Below are 22298 nucleotides of genomic sequence, written 5' to 3'. Positions count from 1 at the left end.
ACAGAAATGTCTGTTTTGAGTAGAGTCGGCAGAAGGAAAAGAAAATCCAAAAAAAAGAAAAGAATTTCCTCCACAAAAGTACCTAGAGAACCAAGAACTTCCTCAGGTTGGCCCGTGTTGCTGGGACACGCCTGTCGAAGTCGTCCCATAGACGCTTTTTTTCTTCATTCCTGGGGGGTCGAGGCACGAGCTGTAGTCTTTGCATGACGAAAAACAAAGATCAGGCGATCGGCAATTTTCCCTTCAGACAGCTGCATTACGCATGCTGGCTCTTTCCTCACCGACAAAACCCGGGGGGATTGGGCCATCGGTGGGCAAAGAGACCCGGTCTATGAAGGCAGCCCTCAAGAAGAGGGTCCCTCATTTCCACTCCACCACCAGGGAGGGAAGAGAGGGGAGGGGGGCCTGGGAGCTTAGGGACTCCGCTGGTTGTGACCGATGGACTCCTGTCCCGACTAGGTAACGCGTCTCCACCAGGGGATTTCTAAAGCAGGGCGGGAAAAGCCGGTGATGTCGCGGTCTGCACCCGGCAGCTTTTTCCAGAATGGAGCTCTTTCAGAGGCCCACCGGCGCGTCGAGGTGACCTTCTATGGCTGCGCGGCGCAGCATGGCTCTGCTGGGGGTGTGGGTTTGCTAGAACCATAGATCCCAAGATCCCAGTCTCCATGAGTGGGACCCCCGTCCTGATCGTGTTGACCCGTGCATTAGTAGGCAGAAGATCTGCCAAGTTGCAGGAGGCTAGTTGGCTGAGATGGGCAAAGCGCAGCATGCTGGAAAAGCACCCGGCACGGACTGATTGGCGGATCGAGCCCTTCGATCGATACAATTTTGGAACCAGTCACTGGGGGAGGCGGCGAAGGAGGATATGTTGTGCAGCAGCTCCACGGTCCCTTCAGTTTGGCCCCGAACGAGACGTGGCGGTACCGGACTGCCAGTTGGTTGGCTGGTGCAGGGGTGGGAGGGATGTCCATTCTGAGAGCAGCTTTTGAGCGGGACTGGGGCCGAGTACCTAGCCATGGGGTACATCCCACATACCGAGGATACCCCGTAGCCTAGTCTGTCGACGAGTCAGGGCATGTCCACCGTACGTCAACTCGGCTGAATGATGAATGTGAAGCGAACTGAGGGATCTGATTTGGCTCCTCGGGGGATCATCCGCGTTCCGTGCGGCAACACGTGCGGGGCGGTGAGTTATTGCTGCCCTACTATACAGATGTATACTACCCTAGAGTATACTACTTACCCTGGAAACGCCCTAGGAGACGAGGGTACTGTACAATAGTATGTACCCTAAGGTATGGACGTATGTACTAATGTACGCAGGACGTATGTCGGTACTAGCGCCCAGCTTAGTCCCCCCGTACGGAGTTCCTCGGTAGTGTTGGGGGCTTGCGTCCTGGTGGGGCCGGACCCAGTCGCTGGGAATCGAGGTACTTTTAGTGCTGGAGGCTCTTAGTAAGTACATACTACGACCAGCAATCCTTCTCCGGTTGGCCTGACACTCCTCGAGAGTTGTTCAACTGCCGGGATCCTGCGAAACTAGCGAAGTGAAAACCAGCTAAAGCGATGCAGTAGTGGCCGCCTCGAGATCGATCCTCCCGCCGCCGGGCCGCAACTCCACTTGCCCCCACCTTTTCCGATCCATCACACTCGACTATTGCCCCGTGAGACACATAAAGGCAGAACGAGCGCCTATAAATTGTCCGAACCCGCGGTGGATCCTTGGAATTACGAGACTCCGATCGAGACCACGACACTCTGCAGGTACTTGCCTCCCCAAAGTGTAAATGGGAAAATCCGCGAGACGGATGCTAATTTGGTGCCAAATGCTATTTGTGGACGCTGGTTTGAGTTTGCCCGTAACTAGTAGCGGTTGTTGCATGAACTCATCAAGCTAACCACGGTTCCAAGCTCCTTCGTCCGGTCGAGAGTGCCTCGCCGCAACAAGGTTGCATATTCTCCTGAGACACTTTTGCGCTAGCTACCAGGGCTTCCGCGGGCACGTGCCAGATTCATCGCAGAGCCCTCTGAGCAGACCCTGGTCTCTGCCGAAGCAGCAGGAGGAGCAGCCTGTGAAGTCGAATTTTCGATGCAAGTCTTCTCTCTGTACGACCCAGGCCAACTTGCGGCGCGTAAAGACCGTGGTCAATTGCGCAGCGTCCATGTCCGGGCTGCACCCGTCCGAATCCTGACAGGGAAGCAGAGAAGAGCACTGCGCGAAAAGAGAGGCCGGCTTGCAACCGTTACCGGAAAAGAAGGCGAGGTAACTGCAGATGGGACGGATGTCGGGGAGATCGGGACCGTCCGCTCATTGCATCGCATGGTCCGGTTTACCTTTCGAGTGCAGACTGCCTGCGCCCAGGGTATAAGGCAAGAAAAAGCCATTGGCTCACGAGGCATATCCCGAAAAGTTGCAGCAACTGGGCATGATTCTAGGCTGCCTGCTCCCCTTGTTCCGCGACCCCAGCTCCTCATGCCCGGTGTTCTAGGATCTTGGATCCTACAGTGGAACCCACTCATCCTGGTCCCTCTGCAAATTATCGCCGATGACAGGCGCCCTGGTCTGGCTTGCCGTGTCAGCATCAGACACTTCCGAGTTCTCGACTTGCTGCGACCCGGGAAGGGCAGCCGTTGGGGCCGCCCCACGGCCGAAACCAGAGGCAAATCATTGGAGATGACATCCACCGGGAGGATGATCCATGGCGGTTCCGTGGCGCTGATGACCGTCGGCATTAAGGTTTGAGACAAAGAAGCTGATCATGGCGAGTCATGGCCAGCTCCGTAATTGAAGAGGTGGTCTCCGCACAGCCGCAACAAGGGTTGGCCCAGACCACGTGAGGTACCGCCAAAGTACGACTCTAATTGAATGCCATTTATCCTCACAGCATTCATGCTGGGCAAGTCGCGGTCTCCCCCTCCAGCCTGTTTTCTTGATGACGGCGGAAGTCAATGCAGAACGCCCCATCCTTCGGTCCCTTGCTCACTCCAGTCGTTTTGGGGCCACAAGGTTATGTGGTTTGGGGATCACGTATCGCAAAGATTCGAGGGTTACATGGGGCGACGTTCGACCTGACTCCCGGTAGCCCACCACTATGATTCGGTTGCCTTGTGGGTCGCCGAATTCGCGCGTTGCCTCTCCCCCTATTCCTCTTGTGCCATGAAGGAGCCCGATGGAGCAGAGTTGATGCGCTCATTGGTAGCCCGTCCGTGCTGTCATGCTTAACCTTGATCAGCCTGAATTTCCAGTCGGCAGGGCCGATTGTATCACGACCGTGAACATCCTGGAAACGGCTCGGTGGAGAAGTGTAGGAGGCGAAGAAAAACGCCCCAAACGCACCCGCGACATGGATGAGTTGGGGCCGTGAGAAGTCACGGAAAGCGAAAATGCAGCAATGGAGCCAGGATCATAGCATCCGGCGATTGGGCCCCTGCCGCCCGGAGTCTGGACTGACAACAGAGCAAAGGTTGTCAGGAGGCCAACAGACTTTTTGGATGGCGTTCGCTGCAGACGAGTTGAAGACGCATATTCGACACGGCCGTTGTCAGAGTATCCCGAAGTACCAGCCCACACGCAGCCCGGAACCCGTTTTCTCACCCGATGCCGTGACGATACGCATTCCATCATGAACTTTTGCCAGCCATCCCTGGCGCGTGGCAGCCAACCCGGACGCAGGCCCGAGTCGTACGGGGGCGAAATGTCCCCAGGCAAAACCTGCTCTACGGTACGAAGCCGACAGGGTGGCTCAACAATTGCCCTTCTAGTCAATTGCTTGGGCTGTCGTATCACGGCATATCGCCCCCAACTCACTCTCCGAGCAGTTTCTACTTCGCTTTTGGAGTCACTGGGACTTCGGAACACCAGGAAACCTTTTTCACATGTGTATACTTGTGATACTGCATGCCGCAGTGGCGGGCCCAAGCTCAAAATCTGGCGCCCTAGTGATGTTGAGAAGTTTGCGAAGGAAGGAGTGTATATCCCCGCTCTAGATTTCCGGATTTGTATGTCCCTCCCCTCAACTCGGTGGGTAGGTACTGGGGAAGAGCCCAGTTAAGCTTTTATCTCGAAGTCACTTTCCCCAAAGAGATCACCGATACTACGTGATGCAACCCAATTCCACCGCCGGGAAATTAAGCAGCGAGCTGTTGGCTGGGGCCTAGGCGCGCATCGCCTGGTTGAAGCGATCGAGGCTGATCTGTTGGAGCTATTGAGCAGGATCTGTGATCCGCGCGCAGATAATGCTGGACATATTGCTGCATGTATTTGGGGGCGTAACCTTGACCCGTCGTAGCCCTCTGGGCGCATGCATCCTCCGCGACTGTTGGCCAGACGCAAGAAAAGTTAATTCCCTTCCTCTTGCCAGTCAGCCGTTGGCGAAATCGTCTCGTACAGGCAAGAACCATGCCTTATCCAATTTTGTCCAGTTTCTTGTCTCAGGCCCATGACAAGCACCCCTGAATGACAGCTTGATCTCGGCAGTGGTCCTAGCCGACTCATGGATGTGAGCAGGATATGACAAATCACCGTAGTATCCTTGTATCTATCCCGGTTAGGGGTGAGTACTATACTCGACAAAGGTACTTTGATGGGTGCCTGAGACCCGGGGAGGTTGGTCCGGTGAGAGATGATACCTTTGCGCTGCAACGCATCGAAATACATTGTACTTGCTTAGCCGATAGGCGAAGATTATCAGATGTTAAGATTTACCACGGACAAAGCGTTGATATAGTTCCAGAAGTACCGAAATCGCTGAGCAAACATTTGTGAACTGCCTGGTATAGAACAAATATCTCTAAATTGCACATGTCTACGGTCCACCCACAACGAGTGTGAAGATATGAAAGGCTCCAAACCAATTGCTTTTGTATGAACTGACGAATGCAAGTATATGACATGGGTGTCTTTTGAAGAATCATCATTATCAATCAATCATACAGTACAAAGGAGAAGAGCTTCAGCCAAAAGCTAGGCCCGCCTGTAAAAAGAAAAAGGAGAATCCAACCAGGAATGTCGTGACAAAAAAGCGAGAAACGAATCTAAGTAGATCGCTTGGCGAACTCGACGCGAAGAATGAGATGGCGGTAACCGACTGTGGAGAAGTGTTAGCTTGCATCGTTCCAAAGGATATAAAATATGGTTGTGGGTGAAGTCGGGGTCAACGTACAGCCGTCCAATTTCTCGCAGGCGCGTACCGCATCGGTGCGGTCCGCATAGCTGATGAAAGCGAAGCCCTTGGCCCGCTGTGTCTCGCGGTCCCGGGCAAGGAAAACTCTGGTGACACGTCCGAACCGCTCGAAGAGATCCCGCAACTCCTGTTCCTCTGCCAACTCGCTGACCTGTAGGGTAAGAAAAAAAAGTCAGAATGCGTGTTCATCAAAGAATAACGAAGATCCGGGGAAAAGAACATACGTTTGTGACGCGGAGAGTAGCCAGATCGTCCTTCTCGAAGCGACCGGCCATCTTCTCGCCGCCGCCAGCACCACCCTTGCGCAGGTGAGGCGGCACGTAGCTGGAGCTGCCAGCGCCCAGTCCACCGGCATCCTCCGCACCGGCATCCATACCACCAGCAGTGGGCTCCTCCACGGGAGCCATGGTGTCCTTGAAGGGACAGCGGGCCGTGAAGTGCTCTCCGGAACAAATACGGCATTTGACCTTCTTGTCCTTCAGCTGGTCCTTCATGCTACCCTTCTCGCCGCCCTCCTTCTCGGCCTCCTTGGCCTGTGCCTTCCAGTTGGTGCTGGGACGGAAAACGATGTTCTCGCCGACGGAGGTAGTGTCGAACGAGGGACCGGCGGCGTGGCCCTTCTCGAGACCGAACTTGGCCCACGACCGGCGCTCGGCAACCTGGGGGTTCACATTTTCGCGGACGACGGTCGTTTTGATGCGGCGGGTCACCTTGACCTTTTTGTTATCATCGTTAAAGCGGTAGGAGATCACGGTCTTGGTGCCATCTTTGTTGGAGATCACTTGTTGCGCGGGGAGAGCGGAGGGGTCGTCGAATTCCTCGTCGTCGGCCCAGTCGGCGCGGCTGTAAAAAAAATTGAAAAGGTCTCGTTAGCGGCTTGACGGTAGGGGATTATTCGCGTGGCGTTTTACTCACTTCCCGAGTCGAGACATGTTGTGTGGTGTGGTGTTGCGGCAACAGCTGAATTTCTGGGATTTCTTTCAAAGGCGAATCCGTTGTGGATTTCATTCGCGGCGATTTTCCTGTGGCGCAGCTCGTGGCTGGTGCGAGGTACAGCACGTGACTCGCCAGTGCCCCCGACATGTCTGTTGTTTACTCGGGGTTTCAAGTGAATCTCGGAACAAATAAACAAATAAAGGGTCCCGACCATAGAGAATTAGAATAGTAGAATTTTGAGCCGTTTGAAGCCTTAATCCTAATGATTATCATAAAGCTGTTCCCAATTGTTGTCAGACAAGACTGATATATTGCAGCTTCGTCCTGGGTTCCTGCACTAGTCCTAATTAGGAAACAGTGTACACTGCCAGTGGACGAAGGGCTCGGAAGAAAAAGTCCGGATGACAGGTTTCATTTACGTGCAAGGCAGAATGGATTTATAAGGCAAGCACAATCACACAGTTGAAAATAGTCTCTAAGGCTTTCCCAGTTCTCAGTTACAGGTCTACTGTTCCTGCTATATACTGGTGACCAGAAGCTTCTGTACGAGTGTCCATTAACCTTGAACCATATTGAGTATATACAGCCAAATGCCCTCCCTCCATGTTCACAAGATCTCTAACTGAAAGCCAACCCAGTCGTAATGTTGCCCATGACAGCTTTATAAAGATCAAAAAAGTAATTCGTACGCGGTAGCCAAGGGCCCGAATTCCCACATTTAGGCAGCTCACTGCCCCCACGCGTCACATACGTCGACGTCAATCCCAGCAGCGGACGATAGCCTATCGTTTTGGCATCGACCCCTCCTGCAACAGCACTTTGGTAACCCTGACGTTGCATATACTTGACCAATCGACAAAACAACTTTGCAGTAGCATCGGCACCCAGTGTCCAGGACGCATTGATATACCCGACCACAAAGAAGAAGTTCGGTATGTCCTGGATCATTGCATTGTTCCAGGCGTATTTCTCGCCAATATCAATTTTCTCGCCGTCCACGCTGATGCAAATACCGCCCATGGCTTGGATTTTGAGTCCTGTTGCAGTGACAAGAGCGTCGGCGTCTAATTTCTCGCCAGATTGTAGGATCACGCCGTCTTCGACAACTTCGCGAATTGTTCCAGTTGCGACGTTGGCTTTGCCTTCTTTGATAGCTTCGAAAAAGTCTCCATCGGGCGTAAAGCAGACGCGCTGGTCCCAAGGTCGATAGGTTGGTGTGAAGTGCGGATCCATGGGGACTGTTGTTGGGAGCTGCTTTGCCACGCCAGACTGAAGGAGATTCCGGGCTCGAGATGGGAAGAGTCGACAGAAATTATAGAAGAGAATACCGATTGTAATATGGAAGAGGCGGGTTAGTTGGAGGGAGAGGTGTTGAGGTAGAATACCCCAGCTTGAAGACTTTTTGTTGTCGACTTTCACGATGTATGTTGGGCTGCGTTGCAGCATTGTGACATAGGCGGCCTTTTTAGCCAGGTTCGGTAGGAGGGTAACTGCGGTCGCACCGCTTCCAATAAGAACGATATTCTTGTCCGAATAATCAAAGTCCTCAGGCCAGAATTGAGGGTGTACAACGGGACCCCCAAAGTTGTCAATCCCGGGGATCGAGGCGGAAAGCCCTTTCTCGTAATCGTAATAACCAGTTCCCAAGACGATGAACTTGGACTTGAACTGTATGGGGCTTCCATCAGTATCTGTCACCGAAATCTGCCAGCATTGCTCTTTGATCGACCAATCGGCAGCAGAGACACGATGCTTAAAACGAATGTGTTGATCGATTCCCGTTTCAGATACAGCTTCACGAAGATAATTCATGATCAACGGAGCTGCTGCGATCGCTTTGCCTGCCGTCCATGGTTTCCACGCAAAGCCGAAGCTATACAAATCAGAGTCCGACCGGATCCCCGGGTAGCGGAAGAAGCTCCATGTTCCTCCGATGTCCTCCCGCGCGTCGAGAATCACATAACGGGACGATGGGAGCTCGGTTTGCACTCTATATGCTGTATTTATTCCAGAAATTCCAGCTCCAACAATGACGACATCAAATTCCTCCATGATAAGCTGCTGTTTCGTTGAAGGATGCGAGACAAGGAGAAATAAACAAGCGTTTTTTGGAGAGCTAACAGACAACAGATGGATCAGCACGATGTATGATTTCTGGTGTCCAGTCCACAATATACTCTCCCGGGGGGGGAGGGGGGCGAATGATGAGCAGCGGCTTACATTGCGGGGTCAGCTCACTCAACGCAGTGCCTCGGTCGTGGATTGTCCCTCGGATGCGTTGCTGACGACTCCCCAGTGGAGAAAGTTTATTTGAGACAACTGGACCGGAGATGGTACTCGCGTACGGCCGTAAGGATATTGAGCAATATAGCAAGCAATAGTCATGGACTGAAAACTGATCTCTCTCAGCCGTTCATACACAGAGGCGACAATGTGTTCTCGACCCGAAAATGTTGACAAGAAGCAAGGAGACCGGCAGCGTGTCATGCGTTCAAACCGATCTTATCATCGTCAGCATTCACCGCCTTTGGGGGGCGATTTCACCCTCTGTGACATTTAATCTGGACGCCTAATACCTCATTTAAGTCAAGAGCTCATGAGGCAATTGTTTACAAAGGGGATAGGCCCCCGATCCGGGGGGACGGGATCTCATTTTACCGTGGAAAGGGGGCCCGTTCCCAACACCTGCCAAGAACGGGCGTGGCCCAGCTCGCGCAAGGACCCGCCTGATAATCGACGTTGCCTGATTTCTTTCTTCCATGATTAGTGATCAAACCATGATTAGTGATCAGAAAGTCGAAAATATCAGTTGGGAAAGCGCTGGATGGTCATGAAAATTTGTGATCAATTTAAAACCGCATGGTGCATAACGTTGCATAGTTGTTCATCCCATCATAAAAGCTGAAAAGCGGCGCCTATGTCAATGTGGATAGAACCCACAACATCGATGGCAAAGGATACCAGAATTTGAACAAGCGTTATAGTCTCCAGAAATGGCAAGATCTTGGATCCTTTGAAAACTTGAAACTACAATTAGATCGTCTTTTTCATCTCACCGGCCATGCTCGAACTCGAGATTGTCTCGGAGACCGCTATCAAATCCCTTGTCGTGCGCAAGAGATACTATCGGTACTCATGCCAGCGGCAAAATATGCGAAAATTCTATCATCCCGACGCCTCACGAATAGGACAGATATCACCTGGCAATATTGCCCAGCACTAGCAACCGTCGGCGCTGCGAACGATCACCGAAACACAGGCAGGTACCAAGGTGAAATTGAAGGCTTCATCCGGGGCTCCAAGCCAATGTCCGAGAAGGGCTCAAATGCAATCCATAGCTAAGCACGGTGGAAATGACCATCAATGGTCCCAACCTCTTTCCCAGTCCAGTCGGAAATATAGCCGCTCGGTTCACCCGTGACGGAGCGAAATACGAGCTTATCTCGAACTGCAGATTCCTCTCGAGATTGGAAAGTCTGGATGATGGCCTTGGGCTTACGTGGGAATGTTGAGCATGGAGGTGATGTACATGGACGATAAAATTGTTCCTACGCTCCCTGAATCTGGGGAAAGGGTACCTTTGCTGGAGCGGATAGCTACCCTAGGAAGAGCTACAGTCTTTTGGCGTATTACCTTGCCGAGAAAGAGTATCAAGTCAAGCAGGACCTTCCTGGTGTCGATGTGAGAGGCTTGTGGCGGAAGTCTTGGTTCGGAATCTTTTTTGGCTGAATGCATAATGATTCTTTTCGTCTAGTGTAGGTACAGTCTAGATGGGTCGAAGTTGACAACTAGAGAGCTGAAGCCAAGATAAGCAGATAAGACAGTCCAAGCCTCAACGTATTGAATGTGGTCTACGCTAATGAAGTTTTAAGAGACGGGGAAAGCTGGGGTTGTGGGGGAAGTGGGTCTAGTAGGTCTCGGGGAAAGATCAGAACCGATCTATACCCAGACGCGCTAGTGCTATTCTAGTAGACCAGATCAAATAAAACTACTACTAGCCCTGGCCCTGCCACAGTGTATCTGGCTTAATCGATTCCCCAACTTATACTCTAACTTGAGACATCATCATTCCTATCCATTTCATCTGCAAAGAACCTCGAGATCTCCTCGCCGGTATCAGTGGAGATTTAGTATGCGGAACAAAGGGTAATACCTCATAATGTAGATAAAAGCCTGGTGTATGACGAAGCCGAAGAGCCTGAGTTGCACGCGTCGACCTACTTCGCGTTGGCAGCTATGTTCCTGCTCAATCTCGTTCAAGTCTTTGGCCTGATGGGCACTCCAGCAGGGGTAAACCAGATCTTCTTACACCTCCCACTACCGTGTCCATCTTCTAATTCCACTCTCCTGTAGCTCTCATTTATAGAAGCAGACTTCAACAACACCGTAGCAGGAACATGCATTCCAAACTCCCTTTCCCTCGTCCAAGCCGTCCTCGCACCTCTGATCTTCTCAGCCTCGGATACCTTCCAAGCTCGCAAGGCACTCTTAGCTGTTCCGGCAATAATTTCTTCATCGGATCTGCAATTCTTTTATTGCCCCTGGTTCAAGCAGCATATATCGACTTATCGCGACTCAGGTTTTGTTTGGGCTCGGCTTTGCTACTGTACCGTTGGCATACTGCGTTCCTAGCGAGATACTTCCGCGGAAATGGAGACCTAGTAAGTTGGGATCTTTGGCGATGAGATGAGATAAAACAGAATGGAATGAGATGGGATTAATGTGACAAAGATGGCCCAAGCAGCAAGAACATCGCTGCTGCCGTGGGCGCATGCTCGGCATCACCCATCATCGACGCCCTCACCAAAAGAAATGCTAACACAGGAATGCGGGATGTTTACGTAAATCGATCCCATCTCACCTCTCCTAAACAGATCTACCAGTGCCAATCTGCAACCGTGGATCCAAATGGCCCTCTGGGGCCTCACAGCAATCTGCCTATTCATCGGCTACAAGCCCCCGAAACAACACACCGAGTCCGACCAACTCTCATTTAGACAGAAACTCGCACGCCTAGGTCTTCCAAAATTCTGCTTTCTTACAGCTGGACTCACACTACTACTAACCGGCCTCAGTCTTGGCGGTTGTTTGTACGCGGGGGCAACAGCGCCTGTCCTGGCTACTATCGTCATCGGAATCCTCTGTCTGATCGCCTTTGGCATCTACGAGTGGAAGCTACCAAAACGGGAATCCCCCATCATGAACTATTCCGTGGTGGAGAGAACGGTGGTCGGAATTCCGCTATCTGCGTTGGACTGATCTTCATTAAAGGGATTCTTCTCTTTGCCTACACTATCCTCTACCTGACTCTGTAAGTTCTATCCACTTGAGGTTGGCAATGCGCTTCACAAGATGAATTACTAACCAGTAGTACAATGAATAGAACAACTTTCCTCTTCAAAACCGACGCCTCCTTCTCGCAGCCCGCGAACAACCATTCTGGATAGCAGGCGGAATTGGCACCGTGATCTACGGCACTCTCAGCACGAAATTCCTCACAATCCACGCCCCCATCTTTGCAGGCTCCCTCTTCCTAACATCCGGCATGATCGGACTCGCAACAATCCAACCCTCTGACTCCCTAAGCGCCCTAGCCTTCACAGGCCTAGGATTCGGATTCCCGCTCATACTCCTCATCGTCGCCGTCCAACTCTCAACACCACACCACCTCATCGCAACAGCGACAGCCGCAACGACTTGTTCGCACGCTGTTGCCACGGCTGTCTTCACGGCTATTTTCTCCGCGACGTTGAGTGCTCGCGCTGAGAATTTTATTCTCGAATATGTTTCAAAGGCTGTGTTGAGGGCGGAATGCCTGGTGCTCAAGTTGGGGAGTTTGTTCAAACTATTGTAGCGGGGTATGAGAGCGCGCTTGGAAGTATTGCGTGTGTTAATGGGAGCATTGTGAGGGCTGGGGTCGCGACGCTCGAACAGGCGTATGCGGATGGGATTCGCGTGGTGTATATTATTGCGGCGCCGTTTGGGCTTTTGACTTGTTTTTGTGCCTTAGTTTGGGGTATCTGAGTGAAGTTATGGATGATGTAGTTGAAACGCCGTTGGAGGATTTCCATTCGCGACGGAGGGAGGTGAGTGTTTAGTGTCGAGATGTTACACAATTGTGACTGAGGGAAAAGATAATCCATGGTACCACGTAAGTGATGAATGCCAATGCAATTGATTGATGCGATGCTCATATGTAATACTATTATATACCGATGCAAAACCAACGCGAAACCGCTATATACACCCGAAAACTAAAACAAATCAACGACCGAAGAAATGCAACTCAAAAGGACGCAGGACACAATACATGGTAAATGAGAAGGCAAAGCCCAGCTCAAAACCAATATCACCACCGCTAGGGAGTGCACCGGCATGCTTGGCAATGGGACCAACCCACCACGTCTGGCTCATGCCGGTAACCATGCCAGCAACGCCAAAGCAGAAGGCAATGGCGGCCGAGATACCGAGTGGAAGCTTGTCGCGCTTATCGTAAATTTCAGGACGATAGCCGCTGAATCCCCGCTTGAAGACAAAGTGGTCGGCGGCAGCAATGCCAGAGTAGATGGCCAGCCAGTAGGCGATGAAGTTCATGAAGTTTTCCAGGACGGTCTCGAAGTGCGAGTAGCCCGGGATGGCGATGGCGAGGGAGACGCAGGAGGCCAAGAAGGTCCAGATGAAGCGGGGAACGCGCTGGGTGTAGCGGCTCAGGACTTGCAGGGTCAAGGAAACGGAGTAGATGTTGGGGCAGTTGTTGGCGATGATGGACAGGGCCAGGATGACCAAACAGAACTTGCCGAATCCACCGAGAGGCTCGAGGACGGCGCCGATCAGACCACCGTTACCAGAGGTCGCATAGCCGGCGGCGTACTTGTTGTCTCCGCCGTTCAGATCGGTGGCAGTGAAGATGGCGATGCCCAGAAACTCGGTAAAAATGAGGGGAAAGATCAAACCGGCCCAGGTAGAGGCAAAGACCTTGCGGCGGCTACGGTCGGCGGGTTGGTACACAGTATAGTCGGCCGCATAGCTGGTCCAACCAGTAGCAAATCCGTAGACAGTCGATCCAAAGGAAAGACAACTGCCCAGTTCGGAAGTTCCGGCCTTCATGGGGATGTCGATGAAGTCGCCGGAGTGGGCGAATGTACCCAACACGATAATGAAGACGATGCAGGTGGGGATCCAGCTCCAGTATTCGTAGGCATGCACGACCTTGTATCCGGCGAAGGTGATGAAGAGGGTGCAGAAGGTGATAATGAGAATACCGGCGAAACCAGGAACGGTGCCATTGACGGCGTTGAGGAGCTGGGCGCCGACGATAGCGTTGGCGGCGGACCAGCCAACGCAGGCCAGAACGTTGAGAATGGCAACTAGAAGAGGAAGAGTTAGGACTCTAGACCAATGTGGGTGCAACCTGCTAGAGGGGAGAGACACTTACTGAATTTGACCGGATACCAGCCGAACCAGAATCGAGACAGCACCATTTGGCGCAGACCAAAGACGGGGCCAAAGCACGAGAAGAAGCAGACCGTTAAGACTCCCAGCAGGTTAAAGAAGAGGCACACTAGGAAGGCGTCCACAGCTCCCAGCCCGAACAACGACTTGCCGAGCACACCAATGGCGAAGGAACTGACGACCATGTTCGCCGCCAACCACTAGGGGTTTGGGTCAGTGGGAGCGCCCACGAGATTAGAAAAGAAGGGTCAGGAACACACCATGCTGCCGATGTTGAAGTAGGAGGTATCTGTCCGCTCGCTCTCGGGCACGCGCTCGATTCCACGCTGCTCGACATTGAATTTGCCAGCAATGCGCTGGATCTTCGCGTACATCGAGTTACCATACTCGAAGCTCTCGCCGGGTACGGCGCCGTCGCTAACATTGTCATTGTAGTTGTCGCTCGGTAGCGTGTCGTTGCTGTTGGTTTCGTAAGGCGCGTTCTCGACGTTGGCACCTTTCTCGACGTCGGCACGCGACCCAAGACCGAATTTGGAGCGCATCGTGGGGAAGTCCGAGTCGAGTCCGAAAGACTGGAAGTCGGAGGTAATGAGAAATTGGGGAATGCAAGGAGCTTAGAGCTCAGCAGGCTCGACCCAAGAATGGAGGAGGTGAGAGTAAAAGAGACACAGTCACATCGTTCTTTTTTTTGGTGCTCCACTGGCAGGGCCGGACATCTAATATAGTCGAAATTCTGTGCCGCCCCACCGCGATGGCAGAGTCTGCGTGGCGACGGCGACAGACGTGGGAACGACCTCCAGAAAGAAGCAACCGACAAGCATTGCGGGCCCGCTGTTTCGCCGTCGCAGCCACTCACACCCCCGGGCTTATCGTAGTGGGGACACTTCCACGCGAAATCGCAAGGCCGCTCCCGCTCTCTCTGCTTTCACGCGACGCGACTGGCTGCTGCTTTCGCGATGGTCGGACTACCGATAAGACCCGTCCGAGATAGCTGCGCTGATAATTCAAATGGTGCAAGTTATGCCGGCTATCAACTGGTGTGGCTGACACGCGAATCTCCAAGCTTTGGTTGCCCCCTGCGATTCTGCCTGCTGTCACTGGCCAGGAACACGGGCGTGAACGGCATCCGCCGATGTGCGTCTGACATCAAGCCAGCCTAGTCTGACAGGAGCTGCGATGGCCAAGCAAAAGCTTGACCTGCCATGGCGTGCACATGCACCATATGTGCCCCCGCGCGGGGACCCTACCACGCGCAACCTAATTTTGCATGGCAAAAAAGTAAAAGATCAACTCTGTCTCCGAGGTCCGTCCCCATGTCCCAATGCGGTCACGGGCGTAGCACCCGTGTCTGCGTACTGGCAGCGCCAGGCAGTCCACGCCGAGAAAAGACGTGCGGAGAAGCCTCGATTGAGCAGGTTGAACCGGTAACGGGGATTCATGCAGCCTGCGATCCCGATCCCACGGGGGACCGATGGCTAGCTCAATGCGGTCTGGGATTCGCGATTCGCGTCTGGAGATCTCACTCGCCAGGACTGGGAGCAAGACCCAGAATCTATCTCAGGACAGCCGACGGCCAAGGTATGTAGGTGCATGCTAGAGACATGATAGCGGAGATCACCGTTCTGATTCTCATTGGTATAATCGAGAGAGACTGAACCGGATCGACGATGCGCCGTATTCCATTCGGGGTTCCTCCCTGGTCACCACCCTCGCAAATCCGTGCTTGGCTCTTATCAGCGGTGCAGTGAGCCCGGCTCCTCCTATCGCTGGTGCATCCCCTGTAGGGTCCCACAGGTACTCCGGACTAGCGCCTACTTCCGTAGGGTACGCAGGCAGGGGGTGATCATCTCGAAATCCCCACGACTGACGTTAGCGTGCATGAATGATGCTTGTTTTTGCTTGTATGTCCTGCAAGTCATCTTCTGGTCTCCCGTTGTGGTGTTTATAGGCACGCTACGCCCGGTCGGAGGCCTCCGATCTCGAGATCTTCGCTATCGATGCCGTTGATCCAACCGGCTGTTATTGCTGCACCTCTCTTGACCTGCTCCATTGGTGGCTTGTTCGGATCTCGTTTGGTCCCCCGGTCGGCGGTTCCTGTGGTCCAGGACCAAGAACAGATGCCGAAAACGATGTCATAGCTTCCAGCGGAGTTTGTAAGCTGGTGGTGTAGATCAACCGGGATATCAGTGAGCTCATGTTATCGAATAGTCTGGTCGGACTTTTATTTACTCTTCTTCGTCATACTAAGAATCAAGACTTGGTTCATGTCATTCTAGTCCGTCTCTCTGGACTTTTGATTCAGCATTCAACAATTTAACAGCTCGCTATGTTGACACGCAGAAACATTATGGATTATGCAAATGATTAAGGGCGGGGTATATACAAACAGTGGCAGGGCGCTTGGAGTACTCCGGGATATCGAGACCAGCCTCACCTATCACTTCTTCGGCCCCCTCAACTGAACAAGCTCCTGCGTCCTAACTCTCGAAGTATCATCCATTTCAAAAACAGGACAAGAATCAAAACCCTTCTTCACATGCGCGACAGTTTCATGAACAACCTTCTCCTGTCCGCCAGATTCATGAACAACATGGCCTCCCACGGCTGAGGCTCAAACGTGCCATTAGGAGGAACTCTGAGATTCCGCGCCTCCGGCCCCTTTTCCCGACTCAGACTATCAGCCCTCCGCTTCAGCTTCTTCCGTCGCAAACAGAACAACACCGTCAGCAGGATAGCAAGACCTCCAACTCCAATATCAATTCCGTCTTCCGCTTTCCCTCCCGTTGAGAGACCCCCAGACTTGTGCATTCCCAGCTCGGACGTTGCCGTCGCGCCTGAATCAGCAGTCGATTTAGCTCCCGTAACAAACGCCGTGGCCAGGGCGAAGGAGTCACTTTCCTGTCAACGCACTTCTATCGCATGCCTATTGAATCCCGCGCCGCCGGGATCCATCGTTGTGGCCGTCACGATCGAGACATCGTGTCACATTCGTGTAGCTATAGGAGATTGTGCTCGGCGCGATGGATTGGCAGAGCTCGGCGTCGTACCAGTAATGCCAGGGATACGAGAAGCTGAAAGACGATGTGCGCGTCAAGAAGACCCAGCTGGAGGTCTAGTAACCGCAAGAATATAGTTAGCACTGTGGCATGTTCTGATATTCCGCTTTGCTGCTTCACTCACAGATATTGCGGATAACATGTCCCTCACGTATCCGCCGATCCCCCGGCCGACTTCGTAAAGTTCGTCGCCATCACCCATCCACTCGGACATGTTACAGGCGAACAATGTGACCTAAGTTCCCACCTGGGAGGAGTGCATCGGGGGTATTGGCAGGACCCAGATTCTCGAACCACACACCCAACTCGGTTGCTTGAATGTCCTATATCTGACTCTGACAGGAAGAATGGGCTAAAGGTCGTCATCGGCGGGACAACGCTCCGGCCTGGACTTGTCGGGCCTGGTGTTGTTCGTACAGTGCTGATCATGCTGTCAGGCGCGTGAAGTATTTTCTAAAGGCCTTTCCCGGAGGGTAATGTATCGAAAAGAGCGCGAGAGGGTTGCTCAGACTTTGACCTTCGAAGATTCATAATCATTTAACCGGAGTTTTCGCTATTGCAAGGCTCGGGTTCGCGTAGTTATTGGTTCATGACTCGCAGCCTGGTAACTAATTTAGATCGTATAAGGCTGGCATCTATTGGTTGAGATGGTGCCCAGCGACTGTCAGGCCCACTGCTGATTCCGGATGTCGATCTCCGACCCGAGCTGATATAGATGAAATATATACGGCAGGTGTAAGGGTGTTTTAGATCAGGTTTACATTTCCAAGTGTCAATACTTGTGAACATTGAAACATCACATTGCAGCCTGACACATGATGATATCTATGAATGGACATTTCCAAAGGTTCCAGATCGACTCTTCTAGATAACCTTGGAACGTTTTAGGCAATGGCTTCAAAGAAAGCAAACAATTATACAGTGCCATGTTTTTGACATGAATTGTGGTAGCTCACTCAACCGGGACAGATCCAGCATAAAAATGGCGAGGACCTGTGAACAAGACCCTTCAGTCCTCAAGCATCACTAAAATCGACATGTGTGTGGCCCCCTCTAGAAGTATGTCAGAAGCTGATGGCTGGAATCCATAATGGACCGACGACTACTCCTTCCAATTTGGGATATCTACTGAATCACTTGTCACAATTATCTTGATTAAGGGTAAAGAAGACTTTCTGGCTGTCAGCATCTTCAAAGTCATGGTTTGTTCGATGGATTCACATGATATCGGCAATTCTTACTGAGCACGTGACGACATACTACCCTCTAGTTAATACAATTGTACCCTGAGGTATGCATCGAATAATGCTTGATAGTGGATATTACTGGGGAAAGATTCAATACCAAAATATTATGCTTCACATAGTATAACTATGATTCTCGGGTATAATTAAGAAGCACCCCCCAGGGTGGGTGATGATATTGACCAGACAGCCGGTCTTATTGGCTATTTACCCCTGGGACCAGCTATGGAAGGCTCAAACAACAACGAAACATCATCATTTACAGCTTGGCGGCAACCATCTGGTTGCCCTTCTTCAGAAGAGCAGCAGCGTCGTAGACGAGCTCGTCAACGATAGCCTTGGCGGGCTTCTTCTCGTCAACAACGGCAGAGACCTTACCCATCAGGTAGGGACGAGCGTTGTCGAGGGTGTCATCATCGACATCGTCGGGCAGGTTCTCAAAGTCGTGCTCGACGGGAATGATACCCTTAGCGGTGAGCTGCTTGATCTCCTCGGCGCGGTTCTCCTCCCAGTTCATAATGTAAGGGTTCTTGCGAACACGCAGGGGACGACCCTAGAGACTTGTTAGCATGACAGTTACAGATCACTGATCAGACAGGGCAACATACAGTGAAGATGATGGTACGGATGTTGTCCTCGAAGCCAGCAGTGCGGACAGCCTCCTGGTGAGCCTTGGGAGCACCGGCCTCATCGGCAAGGATGAAGCGGGTGCCGATCCAGACAGCCGAGGCGCCGAGCATGAGAGCGGCGGCGACGGAGTTACCGTTGTACAGACCACCGGCAGCAATGACCTGGACGGGCTGACCAGTCAGAGGGCTCTTCTTTCCCTGGACCAGCTTGGCAACGGTGGGAATGAGGATGGTGGTGGGGACATCGCCGGTGTGACCACCGCCCTCGCCACCTTGAGCGCAGATGATATCGATGCCGACATCGAGGGCCTTCTGGACATGCTTGGGGTGACCGATCATGTTCATGGTGAGAATACCGGCACCGTGGAGCCTCTCAACGACGGGCTTGGGGGGAACACCGACGGCGGAGACGAACAGTTTGGCGCCGCTGTCGATGATGATGTCGACGAGCTCGTTGAGCTTACCCTTGGTGTAGTCGTAGCTAAGAAGAGGAAAAGCTAAAGTCAGAAATGTGTTGTGTAAGGGTCATCAGGAAAGCCAGACTTACTTGGTCTTGCGAGCACTGCCACCGACCTGGGGGAGTAGCAGGTCGACACCGAAAGGCGCGTTCTTGTCGGTCAGGTAGCTCTTCAGCTCAGCGATCTGTTCCTTGAGCATTTCGGGGGTGTAGCCAACACCACCGATAACACCGAGACCACCAGCGTTGGTGACCGCAGCGGCCAGCTTGGGGCCGGCCGCCACGTTCATGCCTGCCAGCAGGACGGGGTGGTTGATCTTGAGCAGATCAGTGATCGGAGTGCGGATGACCTCTGCGCATCATCAGCAACAACTTTAGATAAGAGGGCGATTCTCGGATGGGAGGAACGTACGGGGAGATGCCATGATGTGGGATGTAGACGTAAGACTGAGAAGTGAGGAGACTTCAGAAGAATCCGGGGAAAGCGGACCTATAAAGGGCGACAGCCTCGGCGCTTTCACAGTATCGCCATGAGCCTCGGTCCAGCCAGACTGCAACCTCAGGCCATTCTGTTTATCCGAGGCGGGGGTCGACACCTAACAGCCTAAGAAATAAGGCACAAAGGCAGTAATTTAGGCATGCAGGCAGCAACTCACCTGACGTGCACGAGACCTCAGCAACACCACCACACTCTCATCCGCCAGAGTCCATCTTTCTGTCCACAAAATGAGTTCTGCAGCTCTCTATCGCCAGAGGGCAACAGCATGGACTTATTCTCGTGGCACAGCGTCTGCATCACCGCCATTGACATCGGTTAGCAGGTCCCCGTCCTTTCCGGGGGCTCCGCACGCATCGCGGCATTGCGCTCGGCCATTGCACGGGTATGTGATTAGGAGGCAAGTCCGTGATCATCGCCGAGGAATAGATCTAGGTCGAATATGCTAACATAAAATTCTAGTATAACTTCCTTCGCGCGCTCGAGTACGTTGCTCCGCAAATCCACTGTTTGCCGCAATGGCGTTATCTGTCATTTATCTGTATCGCTGTAAAAAAAAAAAAAAAAAAAAATATCGCACGCGTTTTTCTACTTCCCATTTCGCAGCCCTTTTTTACTTACTTTGACCTCAAAACAGCCAAGACTAATTTCAGTCAGATCCATTTTCTATGGGGAATCCAGCATTTTCATCATCGCGCAGTGAAAATGCCCGAGCGAAGCGTATGACCCCGCTGTCGTTCCTGAAATCTTACGCGCGGAGATTTTCAAGTGGACAAGGGCCGCGTTTGGACGATAAGATGAGCACATCGGACGGCAAACAGGCTCATAGAGCTTTCATTGCCCTCGGTAGCAATGTTGGTGATCGAGTTGAAATGATTGAAAAGGCTTGTCTGGAACTGGACCGCGCCAATATCAGAGTCAAGCGGACAAGCTCACTCTTTGAGACAACGCCGATGTATGTCCTTGACCAAGGGACTTTTATAAATGGAGTCTGCGAGATTGAAACAACACTTTCGCCCATGGAGCTTCTGGATGCTCTTCAAGGCATTGAAAATGCCTTGGGGCGGAAGAAGTTGATCGACAAGGGGCCGCGCTCCATTGATTTGGACATCCTGTTGTATGACCAGGAGATATTCTCCCACGAACGTCTTAATGTCCCGCATAATTTCATGCTAGAACGTGACTTCGTCCTCCGGCCTCTCTGCCAACTCATCCCTCATGAGCGACCGCCTCAGCCTGGGAAGGACTCAAAAACATACCTCGAACATCTCAAGGTGCTACCACCACCAGAGCCAACACCTTATTCAACGACACCGATTTCTCCTCACTTCCCCGCAATTCATGCAACAGATCCTCAACGCAACACACACGTTATGGCCATCATGAACCTCACCCCCGACTCTTTCTCCGACGGCGGCAAGCATTCACCCTCCGACGTGACCTACATTACCGAAACAGTGCGCAGCTTCATCGCCCACGGCGCTACGATTATCGACATCGGGGGTGAAAGCACTCGCCCCGGCTCAACGCCCGTCGGCGCGGATGAGGAAATCGCTCGTGTTGTCCCCGCAATCAAGCACATCCGCACCTCCGTCCCCGAAGCCGCCAACATCGCCATCAGCATTGATACATACCGCGCAAGCGTCGCAGAAGCAGCATGTGCCGCAGGCGCAGACATAATTAACGATATCTCCGCCGGCACTCTAGATTCCGAAATGCTACCGACTGCTGCGCGCATTGGCAAGTCGATAATCCTCATGCACATGCGCGGCACCCCTCAAACCATGACCAAGTTGACCGACTACCCCAACGGCGTCATTCCAGAAGTTAGCGCCGAACTCCGTGAACGTATCGCAGCCGCCGAGGAAGCTGGTATTCGTCGCTGGCGAATCATCCTCGACCCGGGGCTGGGCTTTGCGAAGAATCAGCCGCACGACTTGGAGATTCTGCGTGACCTTTCCCGGTTGCGCGAGTCTGAGGGCTTGGACTGCTTTCCCTGGTTGACGGGACCTAGTCGGAAGAGATTTATTGGCCACCTTACTGGTGTGAAGACCCCCCGCGAACGAGTATGGGGTACTGCGGCTACGGTCTCGGCCAGTATTGCCGGAGGGGCTGATATTGTACGTGTACATGATGTACATGAGATGTGGCAAGTTGCCAAGGTTGCGGATGCAATCTACCGTGTTGAATAGACATTGTGGGATATTACGATTCCATGGGTGCGCCCGTGATGGACCTATACGTATACCTTTTACGAAAAATTTTACCTTATTTCGTGCCCTCCGCTACCCATATACGCTCTCAGAGTGATGCGGATTTGTGACAAGGAAAGCTCTCAAGGATTGGAACCTGTTTGCTTATGGCGATCCTCAACTAATGCGGATATCGACTAAGTGATCGACCATTTGCCGATTTAGCTACGAACACATGCACGGTCGGTACCTATTCCGTGTATTATGGTAGAATTGCAAAAGGTGGTGGATGACCTAGAGGAGAGCCGCCTTGGAAATTTTCAAGGAGAATGGTGCCACGGCGCAGGCTTTTAGTTTGCAAGATGTCGCAATTCACAGTGTCATCATCCCAAAATTCTTAATCTGGGCCACGGCCTTACTCAAGAGGATCCATTATGAAAGTCCCATGTCTTTTGGCCTGATCCACATCTTTTCCGACGTGACTTCAAAATACCAGAGCCCCTCATTATGGCTAGTCCACTGAACATACGGCTCCTCAATCATTCGGGGATTTACGATCTCGCAATCCCTTGTATCTCAGAGACCTACAGTACAAAAGGAATTGAATCCCTGGCACATCTCTCACAAGGAACCATCCTAGAAATAACGTGGAC

At 52.4% G+C, this 22298-nt stretch overlaps 8 protein-coding genes across 8 annotated transcripts; 3 read left to right on the top strand and 5 right to left on the bottom strand.

The window, feature by feature from the left end:
• Window positions 1-2089: 2089 nt before the first annotated feature.
• Window positions 2090-2743, top strand: N7532_000446 (uncharacterized protein; the record flags this gene model as incomplete). The annotated part of the gene is made up of 1 exon (XM_056612950.1): window positions 2090-2743. One exon carries the CDS (start codon window positions 2090-2092, stop codon window positions 2741-2743), a length of 654 nt encoding a protein of 217 aa, XP_056480174.1.
• A 2291-nt stretch (window positions 2744-5034) lies between these two features.
• tif35 (translation initiation factor eIF3 core subunit g) lies at window positions 5035-6115 on the bottom strand (the record flags this gene model as incomplete). Its single annotated transcript, XM_056612949.1, has 4 exons — window positions 5035-5087; window positions 5163-5334; window positions 5408-6026; window positions 6099-6115. The coding sequence occupies 4 exons, from the start codon at window positions 6113-6115 to the stop codon at window positions 5035-5037; spliced, it is 861 nt and encodes a 286-aa protein (XP_056480173.1).
• A 622-nt stretch (window positions 6116-6737) lies between these two features.
• N7532_000444 (flavin-containing monooxygenase) lies at window positions 6738-8171 on the bottom strand (the record flags this gene model as incomplete). Its single annotated transcript, XM_056612948.1, has 1 exon — window positions 6738-8171. The coding sequence occupies one exon, from the start codon at window positions 8169-8171 to the stop codon at window positions 6738-6740; it is 1434 nt and encodes a 477-aa protein (XP_056480172.1).
• A 2856-nt stretch (window positions 8172-11027) lies between these two features.
• Window positions 11028-11378, top strand: N7532_000443 (uncharacterized protein; the record flags this gene model as incomplete). Its single annotated transcript, XM_056612947.1, has 1 exon — window positions 11028-11378. One exon carries the CDS (start codon window positions 11028-11030, stop codon window positions 11376-11378), a length of 351 nt encoding a protein of 116 aa, XP_056480171.1.
• Window positions 11379-12383: 1005 nt separating this feature from the next.
• On the bottom strand, window positions 12384-14113 carry N7532_000442 (cytosine permease; the record flags this gene model as incomplete). Its single annotated transcript, XM_056612946.1, has 3 exons — window positions 12384-13486; window positions 13555-13771; window positions 13832-14113. The coding sequence occupies 3 exons, from the start codon at window positions 14111-14113 to the stop codon at window positions 12384-12386; spliced, it is 1602 nt and encodes a 533-aa protein (XP_056480170.1).
• Window positions 14114-16103: 1990 nt separating this feature from the next.
• Window positions 16104-16841, bottom strand: N7532_000441 (uncharacterized protein; the record flags this gene model as incomplete). Its single annotated transcript, XM_056612945.1, has 3 exons — window positions 16104-16405; window positions 16539-16683; window positions 16752-16841. 3 exons carry the CDS (start codon window positions 16839-16841, stop codon window positions 16104-16106), a joined length of 537 nt encoding a protein of 178 aa, XP_056480169.1.
• A 1289-nt stretch (window positions 16842-18130) lies between these two features.
• Window positions 18131-19382, bottom strand: N7532_000440 (nitronate monooxygenase; the record flags this gene model as incomplete). Its single annotated transcript, XM_056612944.1, has 4 exons — window positions 18131-18424; window positions 18480-18981; window positions 19048-19309; window positions 19370-19382. The coding sequence occupies 4 exons, from the start codon at window positions 19380-19382 to the stop codon at window positions 18131-18133; spliced, it is 1071 nt and encodes a 356-aa protein (XP_056480168.1).
• Window positions 19383-20250: 868 nt separating this feature from the next.
• Window positions 20251-21645, top strand: N7532_000439 (folic acid synthesis protein; the record flags this gene model as incomplete). Its single annotated transcript, XM_056612943.1, has 1 exon — window positions 20251-21645. The coding sequence occupies one exon, from the start codon at window positions 20251-20253 to the stop codon at window positions 21643-21645; it is 1395 nt and encodes a 464-aa protein (XP_056480167.1).
• Between the last annotated feature and the right edge of the window lie 653 nt (window positions 21646-22298).

This window comes from Penicillium argentinense, assembly GCF_028826775.1.
Source record: "Penicillium argentinense strain IBT 30761 chromosome Unknown utg000001l_segment0_segment0, whole genome shotgun sequence".
In the NCBI taxonomy this organism is placed as follows: Eukaryota; Fungi; Ascomycota; class Eurotiomycetes; order Eurotiales; family Aspergillaceae; genus Penicillium; species Penicillium argentinense.
This window is presented reverse-complemented; position numbering and strand designations above follow the sequence as displayed.